This window comes from Mastomys coucha, unplaced genomic scaffold (genome assembly GCF_008632895.1).
Source record: "Mastomys coucha isolate ucsf_1 unplaced genomic scaffold, UCSF_Mcou_1 pScaffold18, whole genome shotgun sequence".
Classification (NCBI taxonomy): domain Eukaryota; kingdom Metazoa; phylum Chordata; class Mammalia; order Rodentia; family Muridae; genus Mastomys; species Mastomys coucha.
In genome coordinates this window covers 91877521-91893252 of record NW_022196900.1, presented here as the reverse complement: position 1 = coordinate 91893252, position 15732 = coordinate 91877521, and the positions used below count along the sequence as shown (strand labels likewise).

General features: G+C 47.2%; 2 protein-coding genes across 5 annotated transcripts in view; one reads left to right on the top strand and one right to left on the bottom strand.

Annotated features, from left to right (window-relative positions):
• Stpg1 (sperm tail PG-rich repeat containing 1) overlaps positions 1–9371 on the bottom strand; it is a 45109-nt gene extending 35738 nt beyond the window's left edge. Inside the window, exons 1-2 of the mRNA XM_031379065.1 lie at positions 9228–9371; positions 158–292 (exon numbers count right to left, since the gene is read on the bottom strand). Coding sequence (XP_031234925.1) covers positions 158–245 — 88 coding nt within the window. The 5' untranslated portion in view covers positions 246–292; positions 9228–9371. The remainder of the gene's footprint in view (positions 1–157; positions 293–9227) is intronic.
• Positions 9372–9511: 140 nt separating this feature from the next.
• The window catches only part of Nipal3 (NIPA like domain containing 3), a 40499-nt gene continuing 34278 nt past the window's right edge, over positions 9512–15732 (top strand). For 2 of the 4 annotated variants that reach the window (XM_031379061.1, XM_031379064.1), the window contains exons 1-2: positions 10704–10852; positions 14656–15009. In XM_031379061.1, coding sequence (XP_031234921.1) covers positions 14905–15009 — 105 coding nt within the window. In that variant the 5' untranslated portion in view covers positions 10704–10852; positions 14656–14904. Of the gene's footprint in view, positions 10160–10479; positions 10558–10703; positions 10853–14655; positions 15010–15732 lie in introns of those variants that run through there. The other 2 variants (XM_031379062.1, XM_031379063.1) reach the window with 2 other exon arrangements.

Genomic DNA, 15732 nt, shown 5'->3' with positions numbered 1-15732 from the left:
CCCCTCCCCCTCCCCATTCATCCTTTCTAATAGTTTCCTCCCAGCAATCCATGAGATACACTCCCAGAGGATGGGCTTGTGGCTAGCATCAGGATTTACTAACCACTGCCCCTGTGCTCTCAGGTACTGGAGCAGCCATGTTGTCATCTGAATTCACCTTTCTGAATTTTGTCAGCACGATTATCAGGTTTGCCAAGGTCTTCTCTCGGGATAAGGTTGTTAGAGTTAGCAACTTTCTGGGACATGTTTCGTCTGTTTGAGGAGAACCACAGCCTCACGTCCTTCTAAATACCTGAAATAAGATACGGCATTTGCAGGGGCCATTTTACCCTGCTAACGGCGGGTTAGGTTGAGAGATCTTGTAGGGCAGAAGAGTCCACCAACTGCTGGGAAGCCCCGGGTTTCAAGCACACAGTTGTGCGAGAATTAAGGAGGCCACCCAAGGTCCCTGTCACTGCTAGATAAGGCTATGGAGGCTTTAGGCCGTATCTTCATTATTAACTTACTTGGTGTGGTTGGGATATAACTCACATACAGTACAATTCATCAGCGGTGAAGGTATGAGTCTTGACCATGAGTGCCGCTGGGTTATACGCCACCGTGCCTAAGACACTAAGGTTATCTGTACACCACAAACTTGGCGAGTGCTTTTGCAGTCATTTCCCTCGGGAACTGGTTTCTTCCGGTTTCTGCGCTTCTTGTCACAATGCCACACAAATGTGACCATCAGTTGATCAAGTGCTACTGACCCAATCCTCCTGGGGCTGGAGAGGCAGCTCAGTGGTTAAGAGCATCCACTGCTCTTTCCAATGACCCACACATAGAGAAGTTCAAAACGCCTCAAACTCCAGCTTCAGAGAATCAGATGTCCTTTTCCGGCCTCCACAGGCACCTGCACACTTCATATGCGTAAACGCACACACACACACACACACACACACACACACACACACACACGCCTAGAAAGAAAAGGTTACTTGTTTTAAAAAAAAAAAAACTTTCCTAGATTTTGATTGGGACTGCATCAAAAATTCCATGAGAATATTTTAGCTTCCTTGAGTATTAAGAGCCACTGATCTGGCAGAGCTCCCATTTTGATATATTTACATTTCTCAGCAGTAGCTTGTACTTATCAATGTATAGCTATTGCACATCTTTGTGAGCCCCTGTGAGAGAGCGGCATGCATGTGCCACAGTGCACGAGTGAAGGTCAGAGAACAACCTGCCTTCTGCCTTGCTTGCAGTGTCCGGCTTTTCATAGGTTCTGGGGATCCTAGCTCAGGTCCCCACTGGGGACCTGCCTTACGAACCATCTCCCCATCCCAACACAGACTTTCTTAAATGGAACCCTAGGGGGTTCATATTCCTATGTCACAAAAATGGACTTTTTAAAAAGCTTTGACACGAGAATTGGTGCTGGAGATGGGAGCCAGGCAAGCAGTCTAGCCCTGAATGCACCCCCAGGCGACCGTTTCCAATTCTCCATTTCTGGTGATTTTTATATATTGAACCTATGTTCTCTGACTTAGCCTTGCTTTCTGGTTCTAAAAGCTTCCCTCCAGACTAGGAATTCTAATAGAGATAACCATCCACACATAAAAGACCGGGGTTATTGCCTCCCTTTCTAATGTAGGGCCATTACTTTCTTCCCTTGTAACACTGCAATGCCTGGGGCACCCAAAGCCACCCTGAAGGTAGCTGACCAGAGCAGATATTTATCTTAATACCAGCTTGAGTAGGGACACACAGCCTTTCTGCATTAAGTATGATGTTAGTTATAAGGGGTTTTTGGTATGATTAGTTGATTTGGCAGACAAGGTCTCCTTATATAGTAATAACCCAGGCTGGCCTAGAGAACCCATGATGCTCCTGCCTCAGCCCCCTGAGTGCTGGGAAGGAAGGTGTGTACCACTGCATTTGGCTCTAGGAAGATTTTCTTTTTTTAAATAGAAGATTTTTTCATTTTTAATCCTAATTTCCTACAACTCTTTTTCCTGTGTAGTACCAGCTACTGAATTTTGTGGAATACCTCATCTTTGTCTGTATACCTGACCCTGTCATTATTCTTTGCGGGTATATTAACTGACTTACACTAATTAAACTTTTTTAAATCTATAATTTCTGTAATTAGTGCTACTTGGTGGCAATGCAGACTTCCAGACCCTATGTGCATGACTACTAAATGGTAGCTTTCTTCTATTTTTTTTAAATGTCTTTGATTTTTGTTTCATAAAATGAGTTTAAAGGTATATATTTCTCTCTTTTTCCATTATTTATTCATTTGTGTGTCTGTGCATGCACATGCAGAGGCCAAAAGGCAATTGGAGGGAGTCCACTTTCTTCGTTCACCGTATGGTTCCCTGGGATCTAACTCAGGTCACCAGGCTTGGCAGCAAGCACCTTCCCCTGCTGAGCCATCTTGTCTACCCTGCTTCCCTTTTTACTTCCTGGTATTGGCATTAGCCTCAAGTGTTTGCTTAGGACTCACATCATCTCTCCTTTCCATTCACAGATGAAGTCAAGGCCTGGTGCTGAGGGAGGGTTCGCAATGACAAAGTCCCTCTGTGTCACTTAATGCTGTCCGCTTCTTCTGGAGGGTGCTTTGGTAATAAGCACATCTCAAAGAAATGTCTCCATTTCATCTCCATGAGGTTCGTTAGCATAACGCTGCTCACAGCGGTCATTGACGGTCCTGGCTTGTTTGGAGACAGAGTCTCACTAGGTAGCTCTGCTCTGCAGAGCAGCCTGCTTGTGCCTCAAGCTCCGGGTTTAAACGTGTGCATCACCACCCCTGGCTGAACTGCCTTTTTAAGTTAAGATCTGCGGACCTGTCCCTCCTTTATTCCTTATACTAACAATTTACATTTTATAGACTTTTGTTGACAAGTCTGCTAGAGCTTTATCAACCATCTTTTGAAAAGCAAAGGCTTTTCCATGCCATTTCTTCCTGTGCATTCCATCTGCTTTTTTTTTTTTTTTTAACTCTTAGGAGGAAGCCTGGACCACTAAACTGGGACCTCTCTTACCACTTAGTATAAAAACCAATGTTTTAATCTTAAATATGTCCATAGGTACCGTCTTAATGGCATCTCATATATTTTGATTCGTTACATTTTATTTTCCTCTCAGTTTACACCATTAACTCTCGTTATTTCTTTTTGAAACAGAGAGGTCGGCTAATTAATTTCCAAGTTGTTGGGGGATTTCCCAGACTTCTTCCTGTGGTTGCTTTTGAGTTTTCCTATGTTGTTTCACACTTGCGCCAACCCGGTCTAACTGCTCAGCATTGGTGTTCAAGCCTTTTATGCTCCAATTTCCCACCTAGTGCTGCGGTACTGCTGGCCCTTCTCTATTTCTAGCATCCTCCCTGGTGTTGCATGTATGTTGAGGCACTGTTGTTAGGGATGCCTGCACACATGTGATTGATAGGTACTTTTGAAATGCCTCTCTCTAAGCCTGGTAATATTCCTGTTCTGACTTATTAGTATTTCTTATTAATATTTTTTACTAATATTTCTTATTAATATGTTCCCTCATTAATATGTACCCTTACCCAGCCTTTTTTTTAAAAAAAAAAAAAAAAAAAAAAAAAACTGTTCCGGGGCTGGCGAGATGGCTCAGCGGGTAAGAGCACTGACTGCCCTTCCAAAGGTCCTGAGTTTGGATCCCAGTAACCACATGGTGGCTCACAACCACCTGTAATGAGATCTGACGCCCTCTTCTGGTGCGTTTGAGACAGCTACAGTGTATTACAGTGGGGCCGGAGCAAGCAGGGATGGAGGGAGCAGGGCTGGAGGGAGCGGGGCTGGAGAGAGCGGGGCAGCAGAGGTCCTGAGTTCAGTTCCCAGCAGCCACACACATGCTAGCTCATGGCCATCTGTACAACCATAAATAAAATAAATCTTTAAAAAAAAAAAAAACAACTGTTCCTTCATATTTAAAGGAATCTTTCTTTCATTTTATTTTTAAACTGGAGATCGAACCCAGGACCATGCAGTGAGCTATAACCCCAGCCCTAAAATATGGTGTTCTGCTATTTTTATTCTGAAGTCTGAACTCGGGACTTAGAGCACACCAGACACTAGCTCTGCCTCCACACTCCATCCCCACCTCTGGCCCCACGGTTAGAAAGAGGTTCACTGTAATCCTTACTCCCTTCTTCTGCACGCTCTGTGCTTTTTCTTGTCTTGTTTGAGGAGCTGTTTTGCTATTGGAGACCGGAGCATCACTGTGTAGTCCTAGCTAGTCTAGAACTCTTTTTATGTAAACCAGGTTGGCCTTGAACTCACAGAATTTTTTTTTTAACACACCTAATTTTTGTTTCCTTGTTTTGTTTTGGAGACAATAACTCGCTATGTAGCCCTGGCTCGCCTTGAACCTGCCTTTCTTTCTCCATTAATAGGTTTTAAAGAGTGCGTGACGACAGATTCCACCTACTTTTTTTTTTTTTTTTTTTTTTTTGTCTTGTTTTGTTTGGGTGGTTTACCAGGTAATTGCCATGGGTACCTGCTGGGTCTGACTACCTAGGCATAACTATTTCTTCTTTTTTCTTTCAGATGCTGTCCAGAGCTCAAGTATGCTTACAACGTCCCCAATGCTTTGAGCTTAATCTTATTTTTTTTTAAGATTTATTTATTTCATGTATATGAGTACACACTGTAGGTGTACAGATAGTTGTGAGCCTTCATGTGGTTGTTGGGAATTGACTTTAGGACCTCTGTTTGCTCAGATCAACCCTGCTCGCTCTGGTCGGCCCTGCTGGCTCAGGCCCAGATTTACTTCAGACACACCAGAAAAGGGCGTCAGATCCCATTACAGATGGTTGTAAGCCACTATGTGGTTGCTGGGATTTGAACTCAGGACCTTCGGAAGAGCAGTCAGTGCTCTTACCCACTGAGCTTAATCTTGCCAGTCCGAGTTTAATCTTTTTTTAAAAGATCCTGTCCTCGGGGCTAGTGAGATGGCTCAGTGGTTAAGAGCACCAACTGCTCTTCTGAAGATCCTGAGTTCAAATCCCAGCAACCACATGGTGGCTCACAGCCATCCATAATGAGATCTGACGCTCTCTTCTGGAGTGTCTGAAGACAGCTACAGTGTACTTACATATAATAAATAAATAAATCTAAAAAAAAAAAGAAAAGAAAAGAAAAGATCCTGTCCTCACCATGTCTCTGATCTCCATGCCAGCTTCTCCCCTCCACCCTCTTCCTTCCTCCCAGGCCATCATGAGGTGTACAGCTCACCTGCCCTGGATGCCTGGTAACACTTCTCTAACCACCTTTTATGTCTTTAATCAACAGAGAAAAACGAACTCATCCCTGCACCCTTAGGCAGCATTTCTTATCTTTCTGTTTTTATTTTATTTTATTTTATTTTTGGCTTTTCGAGACAGGGTTTCTCTGTGTAGCCCTGGCTGTCCTGAAACTCACTCTGTAGTCCAGGCTGGCCTCAAACTCAGAAATCTGCCTGCCTCTGCCTCCCAAGTGCTGGGATTAAAGGCATGCACCACCACCGCCTGGCTATCTTTCTGTTTTTAAAAAGACCTTCCCCGGCCAGCCTCATGGTGACTGTCCTTTGTTCTCTTGGGGCAGTCTTCTCCAGTCTGTAATGGCTTCTCTGGAGTGCTTTTCTGCTGGTCCTGTAATATCTGCCTTCACTGGGACTGCTCTCCTGGTTGGGGTCCATTTTCCCGGATCTTTGTGCTGGTACCAGACAATGTGAAATCCCTATTCTTGTATGTTTGCATTCTTTTCCCTTGGCTTGTTTTTGGTAACTTGCAGATTTGACTCCTCCAAGCTTTCAAACTTGGGAAGATTCAGAGCAGTTTTTATTCTGGAAGTAATTTATCTTCACTACTAAGGCATGATACTTTATTTTCTTTTAACACTATCTCTTGTAGCCCTGGCTGCCAAACTCATTATGGAGCTAAGGATGACCCTGAACTTCCGATCCTCCTGCCACCGCTTCCTGACTGATGGATTGCCTGCATACATCACCATCCAAGCCCCTGGATGGGGGCAGGGAATCGAATTCAGGGGTACACACGTGTAAGCTAGGCAAGTGCTCCACCAACTGAGCCACACCCTCACTCGCTGGGCATGATGCTACTGAGCCACACCCTCGGTGGCCAGGCTTGATGCTTCTATGGAATCATCCTGTCCCCCCCCCCCGTGTACCACAGTGCCCCTCCTGGCTTATGGGGACAGGAAGTGTCATGAGCTCTTTGACCCTGGGAAATGCCCTGCCTCCTCCATCCTTGTTGGGTTCTTACGCTTGGGCAGGTCGCTCTACAGCCAACACCCAAAGTGATCTCTTCAGATTGCCGGCTTTTTGTCCATGCCGCTGTCTCCTCTGGTATTTTAGATCATAGTCAGGATTCCTTGGCTTCCCTGAACTCTGACCTCTACATCCTTACGTCAGGTAGCATTCCATCACTTAAACAAAATACTTAAAGACTTGAATTGGCTCACGGCTTCCAAGGTTTCAGTCCCTCGTCACCCGTCCCGCCACTCGGGGCCTATGTCAGCACCAACCACAGGAACACAACAGAGTGGAAGTGGGGGGGGGTCTCTCCACAGCATCCAGAGAAGCAAAGAAAACCCAGGTAAGGGCTGGGTCCCAATAGCTCCTCCAACAGCACACGCCCAGGGACCTAACTTCCTTCCACTAGGCCCTACCTTTTAAAGGTTCCACAACACCCAATACCACCAAAGGCCAGGGACCAAGCTCTCAACAAACAGGCCTTGGGGGCATCCAAGATGCAGTCCCTAGTGCACTTCAATTCAGAAGGCTAGACTTAGTTTCCATTGCCCTCCTGCCTGCAGTGCAGCCTGGAAATTGCTCCCTCACTGTACTGGCTGGTTTTGTGTGTCAACTTGACACAGGCTGGAGTTATCACAGAGAAAAGAGCTTCAGTTAGAGAAGTGACTCCATGAGATACAGCTGTGGAACATTTCTCAATTAGTGATCAAGGGCATTGTGGGTGGTGCCATCTCTGGACTGGTAGTCCTGGGTTCTATAAGAGAGCAAGCTGAACAAGCCAGGGGAAGCAAGCCAGTAAGTAACATCCCTCCATGGCCTCTGCATCAGCTCCTGTTTCCTGACCTGCTTGAGTTCCAGTCCTGACTTCCTCTGGTGATCAACAGCAGTGTGGAAGTGTAAGCTCAATAAACCCTTTCCTCCACAACTTGCTTCTTGGTCATGATGTGTGTGCAGGAATAGAAACCCTGACTAAGACACTCACTAAGTGAGACAACATCCCTTGGAGACCGCATTATTGGGCCACCTGCTCTCTGATATCTAAAGAGTTTTCTAGCCTATGTAGCTAGGGCTATTATTCTGCTTTTGTTTTTTCTTTTAGTTGTCAATAGCATGTGCACAGTTTCATCTCAAAGCAGTTAATTCTTCATGAGCTGACTCTGGATTCATTTTACCCATTCACCCTAAGGCACGAACCCTGTCTCTAAATCCTACTGAATGGAGCATCGAGTAAACAATTTTACGTCCGTCTAGAACTTTCTTTCTCCATGTGTGCTCCTTGCTGGATTCATCTTCACAAGGCCAATTTGTAGCCTTCTTTAAAATAATCCAAGATTTTAACATTTAATAAGATCGTGGGAAATTACGGCTTTAAAACATTAAGATATTTCCAAACAGCGATCAATAATGACCAGAGGGCAGTGTTCCCACACTGCAGTGTGACCTTGCTGTCTTAGTAAGGACCATTTTTAGCCCTGCCTGTAAGGAAGATGCTGTTTGAGGATGCTGGGAATGTGGCTCATTTTTTGTCTAGTGAACTCAAAGCTCTGGTTTGATTGGCAGCAACAACAGAATGAGTTGTAATCCTCGTACTTTAGAAGTAGAGGCAAGAGGATCACAATTCAAGGATAGCCTGGTCTACACACTGAGTTCTAGGACAGCTTGGACCATAGGTCAAGACCATATCTCAAAAAAACCCAAAACAGCAGGGCTGGAGAGATGGCCCAGTGGTTAAGAGCACTGGCTATTTTGCCAGAGGACCTGGGCTCGATTCTAAGCATTCATGTGGAGGCTCAAAACCATATGTAGCTCCAGTCCTAGGAGACCCGATGCCCTCCATCTCTTGGCCTCCAGAGGCACCAGGCAAGTACATGGTGCGGAAATCTACATGCAGACAAGGTATCCATAAGACATAAAATAAACAGAAGTTATTTTTTAAAAGAATTTTGGGGTGATGTTTTCTTCTTTAATGCCAGCATGCAGAGGTGGATGGATCTCTGTGAGTCTGAGGCCAGCCTGGTCTAAATAGAGCATTCTGGGCTAACCAGGACTACATAGCGAGACTTTGTCTTTAAAGAAACAAATTCAGGGCTGGAGAGATGGCTCAGGGATTAGGAATTCAATTCCCATGAACATGGCAGCTCACAACTGTCTGTAAGTCCCATTCCAACGGCAATCTGACACCCTCACACAAACACACATGCAATCAAAACACCAATGTACATAAAATAAAAATAAATTATTTTTTTAAAGTGCAAGACATTTTTTAAAATTATGCTTCTCATGCTTCTCATGCAAACTATTAAATTTGTGGAAATTTTTAAGAAATTATACAAATGTCAAATAGTACATCATCCTACCACCAAAAGGTAACAAATATCTGTCTTGCTTTCCAGTTTTCCATAGAATCCCGGCGCAGTTGGTAGAGAACAGATATAACCTAGCTCTAGACAGGATGCTGCTGGCCAGGAGCCCTCCCGCATCCGAGGAGTCATGAGGGGTGCCTCCAACTTGAAACATCCCTCCTGGAGGGTAATGGGAGGCACAGGAGATTCAAAGGACTTTTCAAAGTCTCAGGAGAATGATCCATTCGGTATTTTGCTTGGTGAGAGAGTGTGTCCAAGGCCTACATGGAACTGTACCAACTGGTTAGTAGCTTCAAGAAGCCAGGACTTTCATTTCATAGATGGCCAAAACGGGGCCCAGAATAAAAGAAACTTGCTGAGGAAGACCCGGAGTACCAGAAGGGTTCTGTTAGAGCCGGCTCTTGGTGGTCCACCCACCGCCCAGCTCTGAGACCCCTCAAAGACTGAAATAGGGGGCGTCAGATGTCTAACCATTTACGGGGCCCAAGGGAGAGCTCTTTTCAGATTGGTACACTGAGGCTTCCGCTGACCCACTCCCACCCTAAGTGGCACCTTCCGGCCCCCGAGGCACCACCCAACTGGGCACAGAGATTCCGCACGCACCCGGAGTATGGAGGTCTCCGTGGGTGTCCCATGGAGTGCGCTGAGTCCTCTTCAAGACCTCAAGGACCAGTCCCTTAACAGGAGCTGGTTCCTAACTAGTCAATCTATCCCTCAGCAGCCCGGTCGCTATGGCAACCACTGCCCTAACATTCCAGACTCCAGCGGCAGGCAACTGGCTAACTCTAGCCAGTGGTGTCCTCTGTTTCTTTATCATCGTGGAAAGCTGTTGACCAATCGTTGGAGCCGTTTCAAAAACCAACAAAAAAAGCTACCAGAATTTTGGGGTTCGCGTTGACAATGCTAGGCAGAACCTGTGGCTGAGAACTCTTAGGGGTTTTGTTTCTGGGGATTGGTTTGTTTGTTTGTTTGCTGTTTGTTTCGTGTTTGTTTGGTAGTTGTGTCTGTTTGGTTTGTTGTTTGAGTGACTCATCGAAGGAATAAGCCCGAGCGTTCCTATCCATCCACGCCCTGAGTGTGAGAGCAGGAAGGTTGATGACACAATTGCACAAGGGCAACCGTGCAGTATTCCAAGAGCATTCGCGTTTCATCGCAGCCACAGTGCCTATTCACAGCCCGACTTAAACCCACCAGCGTCTCCTTTAAATGTATGGGACAGTCCCCTGTTATAAAGTGTCTCCCGCTTGGTCCTCAGATCACAGCTCCTGCCACCCACGCCTCAAGAAGAAAATCTCGCACCGGCCCAGCTGGTCTTTGGGCATCTCCCATAATACAATAGGCAGCTCCATCCCCTCTTAAATGCTCCCTCCCAGCTCTACCGCCTTTCCATCGCTGAGATCTCCCCAATGTCATCCCCCCCCACCCCACCCCCGTAAAACCTGTGTGATCTCAACATCTCCCCCGGAGGTTGCTGTGAGCCTCTGAACTGAACGGCGACTGCAGGAAAATGAGCGTGCTGGAAGCTCCAGGCGCAGGTACACGGTCACCCCTGAACCCCTGGGAAGCAGCGACGGGGGTGGGGATGGGGGTGGGGGACTAGGATGATTGACAGCCTCCCAGGACTGCTGAGCTGCAGGCGTTCTGGGAGATTAAGGACGCCATACAGCCAACAGGTGAGACGCAGGCGCAGGAAAGAAGGGGTACGCACGGTCGCCGAGACACGTCAGAGCTCTGCTGGGTTTTGATATTGGAGCTATTTGATGGAGAGGTACCGCCTGGGACAGTCGGTGGCAGTTAGCGCAGGCTGCGGGGGACACCAGGCGGGCTACTCAAGCCCAGCCTACCTGTCTGGCAGGTGGAGGTGAGCAGCCATAACCTGGGGACCAACGCAGCGCCGACTTCTTCCTTTGGCCGCTAGAGGGGACTCCTGCAGGTGAGTGTCAGGTCGCTCCTACGCTTCAAGCGAGCTTGGCGACGCAGCCAATTATTTCAGGATGTCCCGCCCATCCCCGCCCAACAGCCATTCGCCTGAGCAAAGGCTTTGCCCAAGCTTGGGACTGGCAGGCAGTGTAACAAATCAAGTCGCGACCTTTAAAAGCAAAACACTGCAGCCCCTTGGCAACTCCGAGCTGGGTAGCGATCCAAGAGGCTGTACCTAAGGGTGGCACGGAGTGTCCGGGTCGCCTTTCCGGAACCTGGGATAGGTGGATCTAGAAGGAACGTCCCGGGTGAGTCACGGTCAAGACTGAGGGAGGGGGGAACTTGAATTCAGGCTTGCTGTTTTAGGAAAAGCAGCGCATTTTTGACTATCGAACAGCACCCTAGTATAAATACGATCTGCCTTGTTGTTGCCAGCCTTGTCAGTTTGGGTCCTGTTGCCTCCGATTTTTTTTTTCTCTTCCATATTTTTAAAGAGGGTGGGTACGGGTTTGCCTTAATGAAGGTGATGCTGGGCGTTACCAGATGAGGAAGTGGAAGGCCAGGACTGCCGGCTGCAGCATGCTGGAAATAGCCGGTGCAGCTGGCAGGTGGATGGAGGGAGCTCTGCGCTTGGTACTGAAACAGAGGTGTGTCTCTCCGAGAATGTCACCCTTCAGTGCTCAAAAGCCCCGGGGAAAGGAAAGCTTGACATGAAACCGACGTTCTCTAGTCAAACTGAATCGTCAGGTGGTGACAAGACCTCCGGGCACGCACGCGCACGCGCGAACACACACACACACACACACACACACCCTTGTTTTCAGTTACAGCCAATTTCATGGCCGCGAGGCTGTTATTCTCGCTGGAAAACTTGCTCGGTGGGATTAATGGAGTAATTCATTTAGATGAGGCCGGGGGGTTGGAGTGGAAGCAGGCACTTTGTGAATTCTCTTGGGTCAGTGACCATGAGCTGTGACTGGGATTGTCAACACTGAGTTGGCTGTGTGCCTCTTGGACGTATGTCAGCCTTGGACCGACAATAAGCCATCACCAGGCCAAAGTGTGAGCCTTATAAGGGAATGCAACTTGCAGAGTCCACGGAGGCTTTGGGGTGATAATATGTGCCAGCCCAGGGAGGATCTTCCTCTCTCTGTCTTTGGGTATTCAGAGGTCTGGGGGTTGCCTGGGTAGAGAGGAAAGTTGAAGCTGCTTTTTAAAAGCCAGTGAACTCAACACACACACACACACACAGAGAGAGAGACGGAGACAGAGACAGAGACAGAGAGACAGAGAGACAGAGAGAGAGAGAGAGAGAGAGAGAGAGAGAGGTGGCCTCCCTGGTCCCCAAGGCCTGTTTGCACTCTCTGACATCCTGTGGGTGGGGCTGTGTATATCAATCAGTTTGTGGCCGTGGGTCCTGAATATGGCATTTTTTTTTTAAACCACAGTGTACCAAGGGCTCTACATTTGGTCAGGAGTGGGCATCTCTGCAAGTCACCTTGCCAGGCTCTGAGCTAGGTTTCCAGGGGCGGCAGGGGACCTGACAGGTATCTTCAATCCAGGGCCTCCTCAACTCCAGACTGGAAGCAGCCCTAGGTCTCTCCCAGGTGGAAGGAGCCCTAGAGCACCCCTATCTTAACCATATCAAGACAGAGATGCAGACGTCTAACACAGAACTGCTTTCACGCACGTGCAGTCTAGTCCAAGAGTAATTATGCCTGCCTAGTTTTCCCTGAGAATTAGGGTTCCCAGTCAATCCTATACACATTGGGTCTTACAAAAAACATATGGAAGGCAATCAAAGAGTTGCCCGACGAGGGCTTCTTATGGGAATACTGTCTCAAATGACAGCAGCAGCAACAACTTAACTTCAGGCCCTTTGACAAGGTGCAACCTGGGTCTTCGTGGCTGCCCTGTACTAAGCCGACATTTGGTATCTGGGCCTGTCGGTCTGGTGACATCAGTGCATGCCGTTGCTATTCCTAGGTGTGCAACAGGAGGCAGGTGGGACTAGAAACTATGGGATATACAGTGTTTTGAAACCTTGGCCCTCAACTCTTTCTTGGGTTAGATGCCTGGGAGATGAGAACATATATGTATGAATGAACAATACTTTGGGGAGTAGACCTGCAAGATGGCTTAGTGGGTCAGGGTACTTGCGGTTAAGCTTGATGAGTTGAGTTCAATCCCTAGGACCAATACGTAGGATGGAAAGAACTAGCTCCACAAAGCTATCTTCTGACCCCCCACATAAGCTATGTCATGCATCTAAATGAACATGCAAATACACACATTTAAAAATATGAGTGTTTGGGGCTAGAGAAATGGCTCAGTAGTTAAGAGCACTAAGTACTCTTCCAAAGTTCCTGAGTTCAAATCCCAGCAACCACATGGTGGCTCACAACCATCTGTAATGAGATCTGATGCCCTCTTCTGGGGTGTCTGAAAACAGCTACAGTGTACTTACATATAATAAATAAATAAATCTTTAAAAAAATATATGAGTGTTAGAAATTAGGAACTATGCCAGGCAGTGGTGGCCCACACCTTTAATCCTAGCACTTGGGAAGCAGAGGCAGGCAGATTTCTGAGTTCAAGGCCTGCCTAGTCTACAGAGTGAGTTCCAGGACAGCCAGGGCCACACAGAGAAACCCTGTCTCCAAAAAACAAAAAACAAAAACAAAAACAAAAAGGAAAGAAATTAAGAACTAAATAAAGTAATAATACCGCACGTGGCCCTTGCCAGCCGTCCACTGTGCGCACCTTTGCACACCATATCCCATTGGATTTTTACTGCCACCCATGGCATAGAAACATGAGTCACATTTCACAGCTAAGGAAACTGGCTCAAAAGCTGGGGGTAACCTGGCTGAAGTACGCAAGGTAGCACAACCAATCCAAAATGCATCAGGAGGCCAGTGGGATGTCTCAGCATGTGAAGACACCTGTCAAGCAAGCCTGGGAGCCTGAGTTCAATCCCTGAAACACACTGTGTGGAGAAGAGGATTGACTCCCACCACCTCCACAAACGCACACGGCAGGGCCCTCAGACACACAGACGTGATGATAATGTATTAAGGATTATAATATGAAATATAGTAACCAGTTTGTACAATACAATATAAATTCAAATGGTTTTTGTTTGGTGCTTTGGGTGGGGTTATTTTGTTTTGTACGTTTGAATTTTTTTTTTTTTTTTTTTTTTTTTTTTTTTTTTTTTTTTTTTTTTTTTTGGTTTTTCGACACAGGGTTTCTCTGTATAGCCCTGGCTGTCCTGGAACTCACTCTGTAGACCAGGCTGGCCTGGAACTCAGCCTGCCTCTGCCTCCCAAGTGCCGGGATTAAAGGCGTGTGCCACCACTGCCCGTCGATTTTTTTTTTTTCTAAAGTGTAAGAAGACTACACGGGGCCTTTTAATCTGGTGGTAGGGTTTCCACCGAGAGCCTTTGATGCAGATGTTCTCTTCTCTGTTTGGGAGAAGCATCTGAGAAACACTGAAAACACCAGTCCAGTTAAGCTAAGAGGGTGATCATCATCTCTGTTTCAGCTCAGAGAGCCAAGCTGACCCGGGCATCAGACCCCGCCTCCCAGTACAGTGCCCCTCCCCGTGGCAGATTTTCCTATTCTTTCCTTCCTAAGTTGAATCTCCCATGATTTGGTTTGGTTTGGGTGTTTATTGCTGTAACGGTTGCTTTGGTTTGCTCTAAGACAAGATCTCATTAGGTAGCCCAGGCTATCCTGGGATCCTGCGACAACCTCCCCTGAGTGCTGGGATTGCTAGCACATGCTGCCAACCTGATGACCATGGGATCTATTGATAAATTGACTTCGGAGACCTGGAGAAGCGGATGTGGGTGGCCTATTATCTGGCCCTCAAGCTTATGGGGGAAATGGGAGTTTAAATCAGGATGTAATCGGAGGAGGGGGAATGGAATGTCTAAGAGCCAAGAACAGAGCTTTAGGAAGATCTCTTTTTTTTTAAGGGAATCAGGCTGTCGCAGTCTCCTTTTGTGCGGCCAGTCGTACTTTGTGGGAAGAGCTTTCTCAAGCAGTGACGTTGGGTGCTGTGTCTCATGTACATGCATTTTTTATGTGTGTCTCCACCACGCAGAGCTTGGCCAGAGTCAGAAGACAAGCCCTCAGCTTTGGGGAGAGATACGAGCCGCTTCCTTCTCAGGGAAGCTGAGGATGCGACAGTAAATCAACCAAAAGAGACCAGAGGAGTCCTTTGGCTGAGGAAGGGAGCTAGGCGGCTGCTGGAAGGAGGTGAACACCGGGAGACATGGCTTCCAGTTCACACCCTGCCTAGCAGCAGGTCCACCGCCCAGCCTAGCCCGGCAGGATGCCCCACTAGACAGCCATGGACGGAGCCCACAGTGCAGGTCTACAGCTGCAGCCGCTCCCACCCACCAGCAGCGCCACCTCCACCAGCCTGAGCAGCAGCGAAGGCTCCTTCTCCTACAAGGCAAGCACCTCATGTTCCTTTGGGAATGGTATAGTTTTCTAACAAAAGGGATACAAGAGCTGAATGGTCTCACCAGTGCGCCCAGGGTCTCTATGCCCATCACTAGCAGAAGCAGGGAGGTCCTCCACAGACACGGGACAACACGGCGACACAAGAAAAGAAATGCTCGTTCAAACAGATAAAAATAGGGCTAGGGAGATGGCTCAGCCAGTGAAGGGCTCTACAGGAAGAGGGTGAGGACCTGAGTTTGGATCCATAGCACCTACATAAATGCCAAGCAATTCTGGCAAGCTGCCTATAATCCCTGCAAACAGGAAGCAGACACAGGGAATCCCTGTAGCAAGCTGGCTAGCTAGACTGGCCAAGTCATTTCAGCTCTGAATTCAATTCAGGCAAAAAAAAAAAAAAAAAAAAATCCTGCTTCCATAAATAAGATGGAGAACTCCAGAGGTTGACCTCTGACCTACACACACCCAAGCACGCGTGCACACACAATGAAATAACATTAATCAAATAAATACAGATGTTTAAAAAACAGAGAGGTGGGCTGGAGAGAAGGCTCAGCAGTTAAGAGCACTGACTGCTCTTCCAAAGGTCCTGAGTTCAATTCCCAGCAACCACACGGTGGCTTACAACCATCTGTAACAAGATCTGACGCCCTCTTCTGGAGTGTCTGAAGACAGCTACAGTGTACTCACATATAGTAAATAAACAAATCTTAAA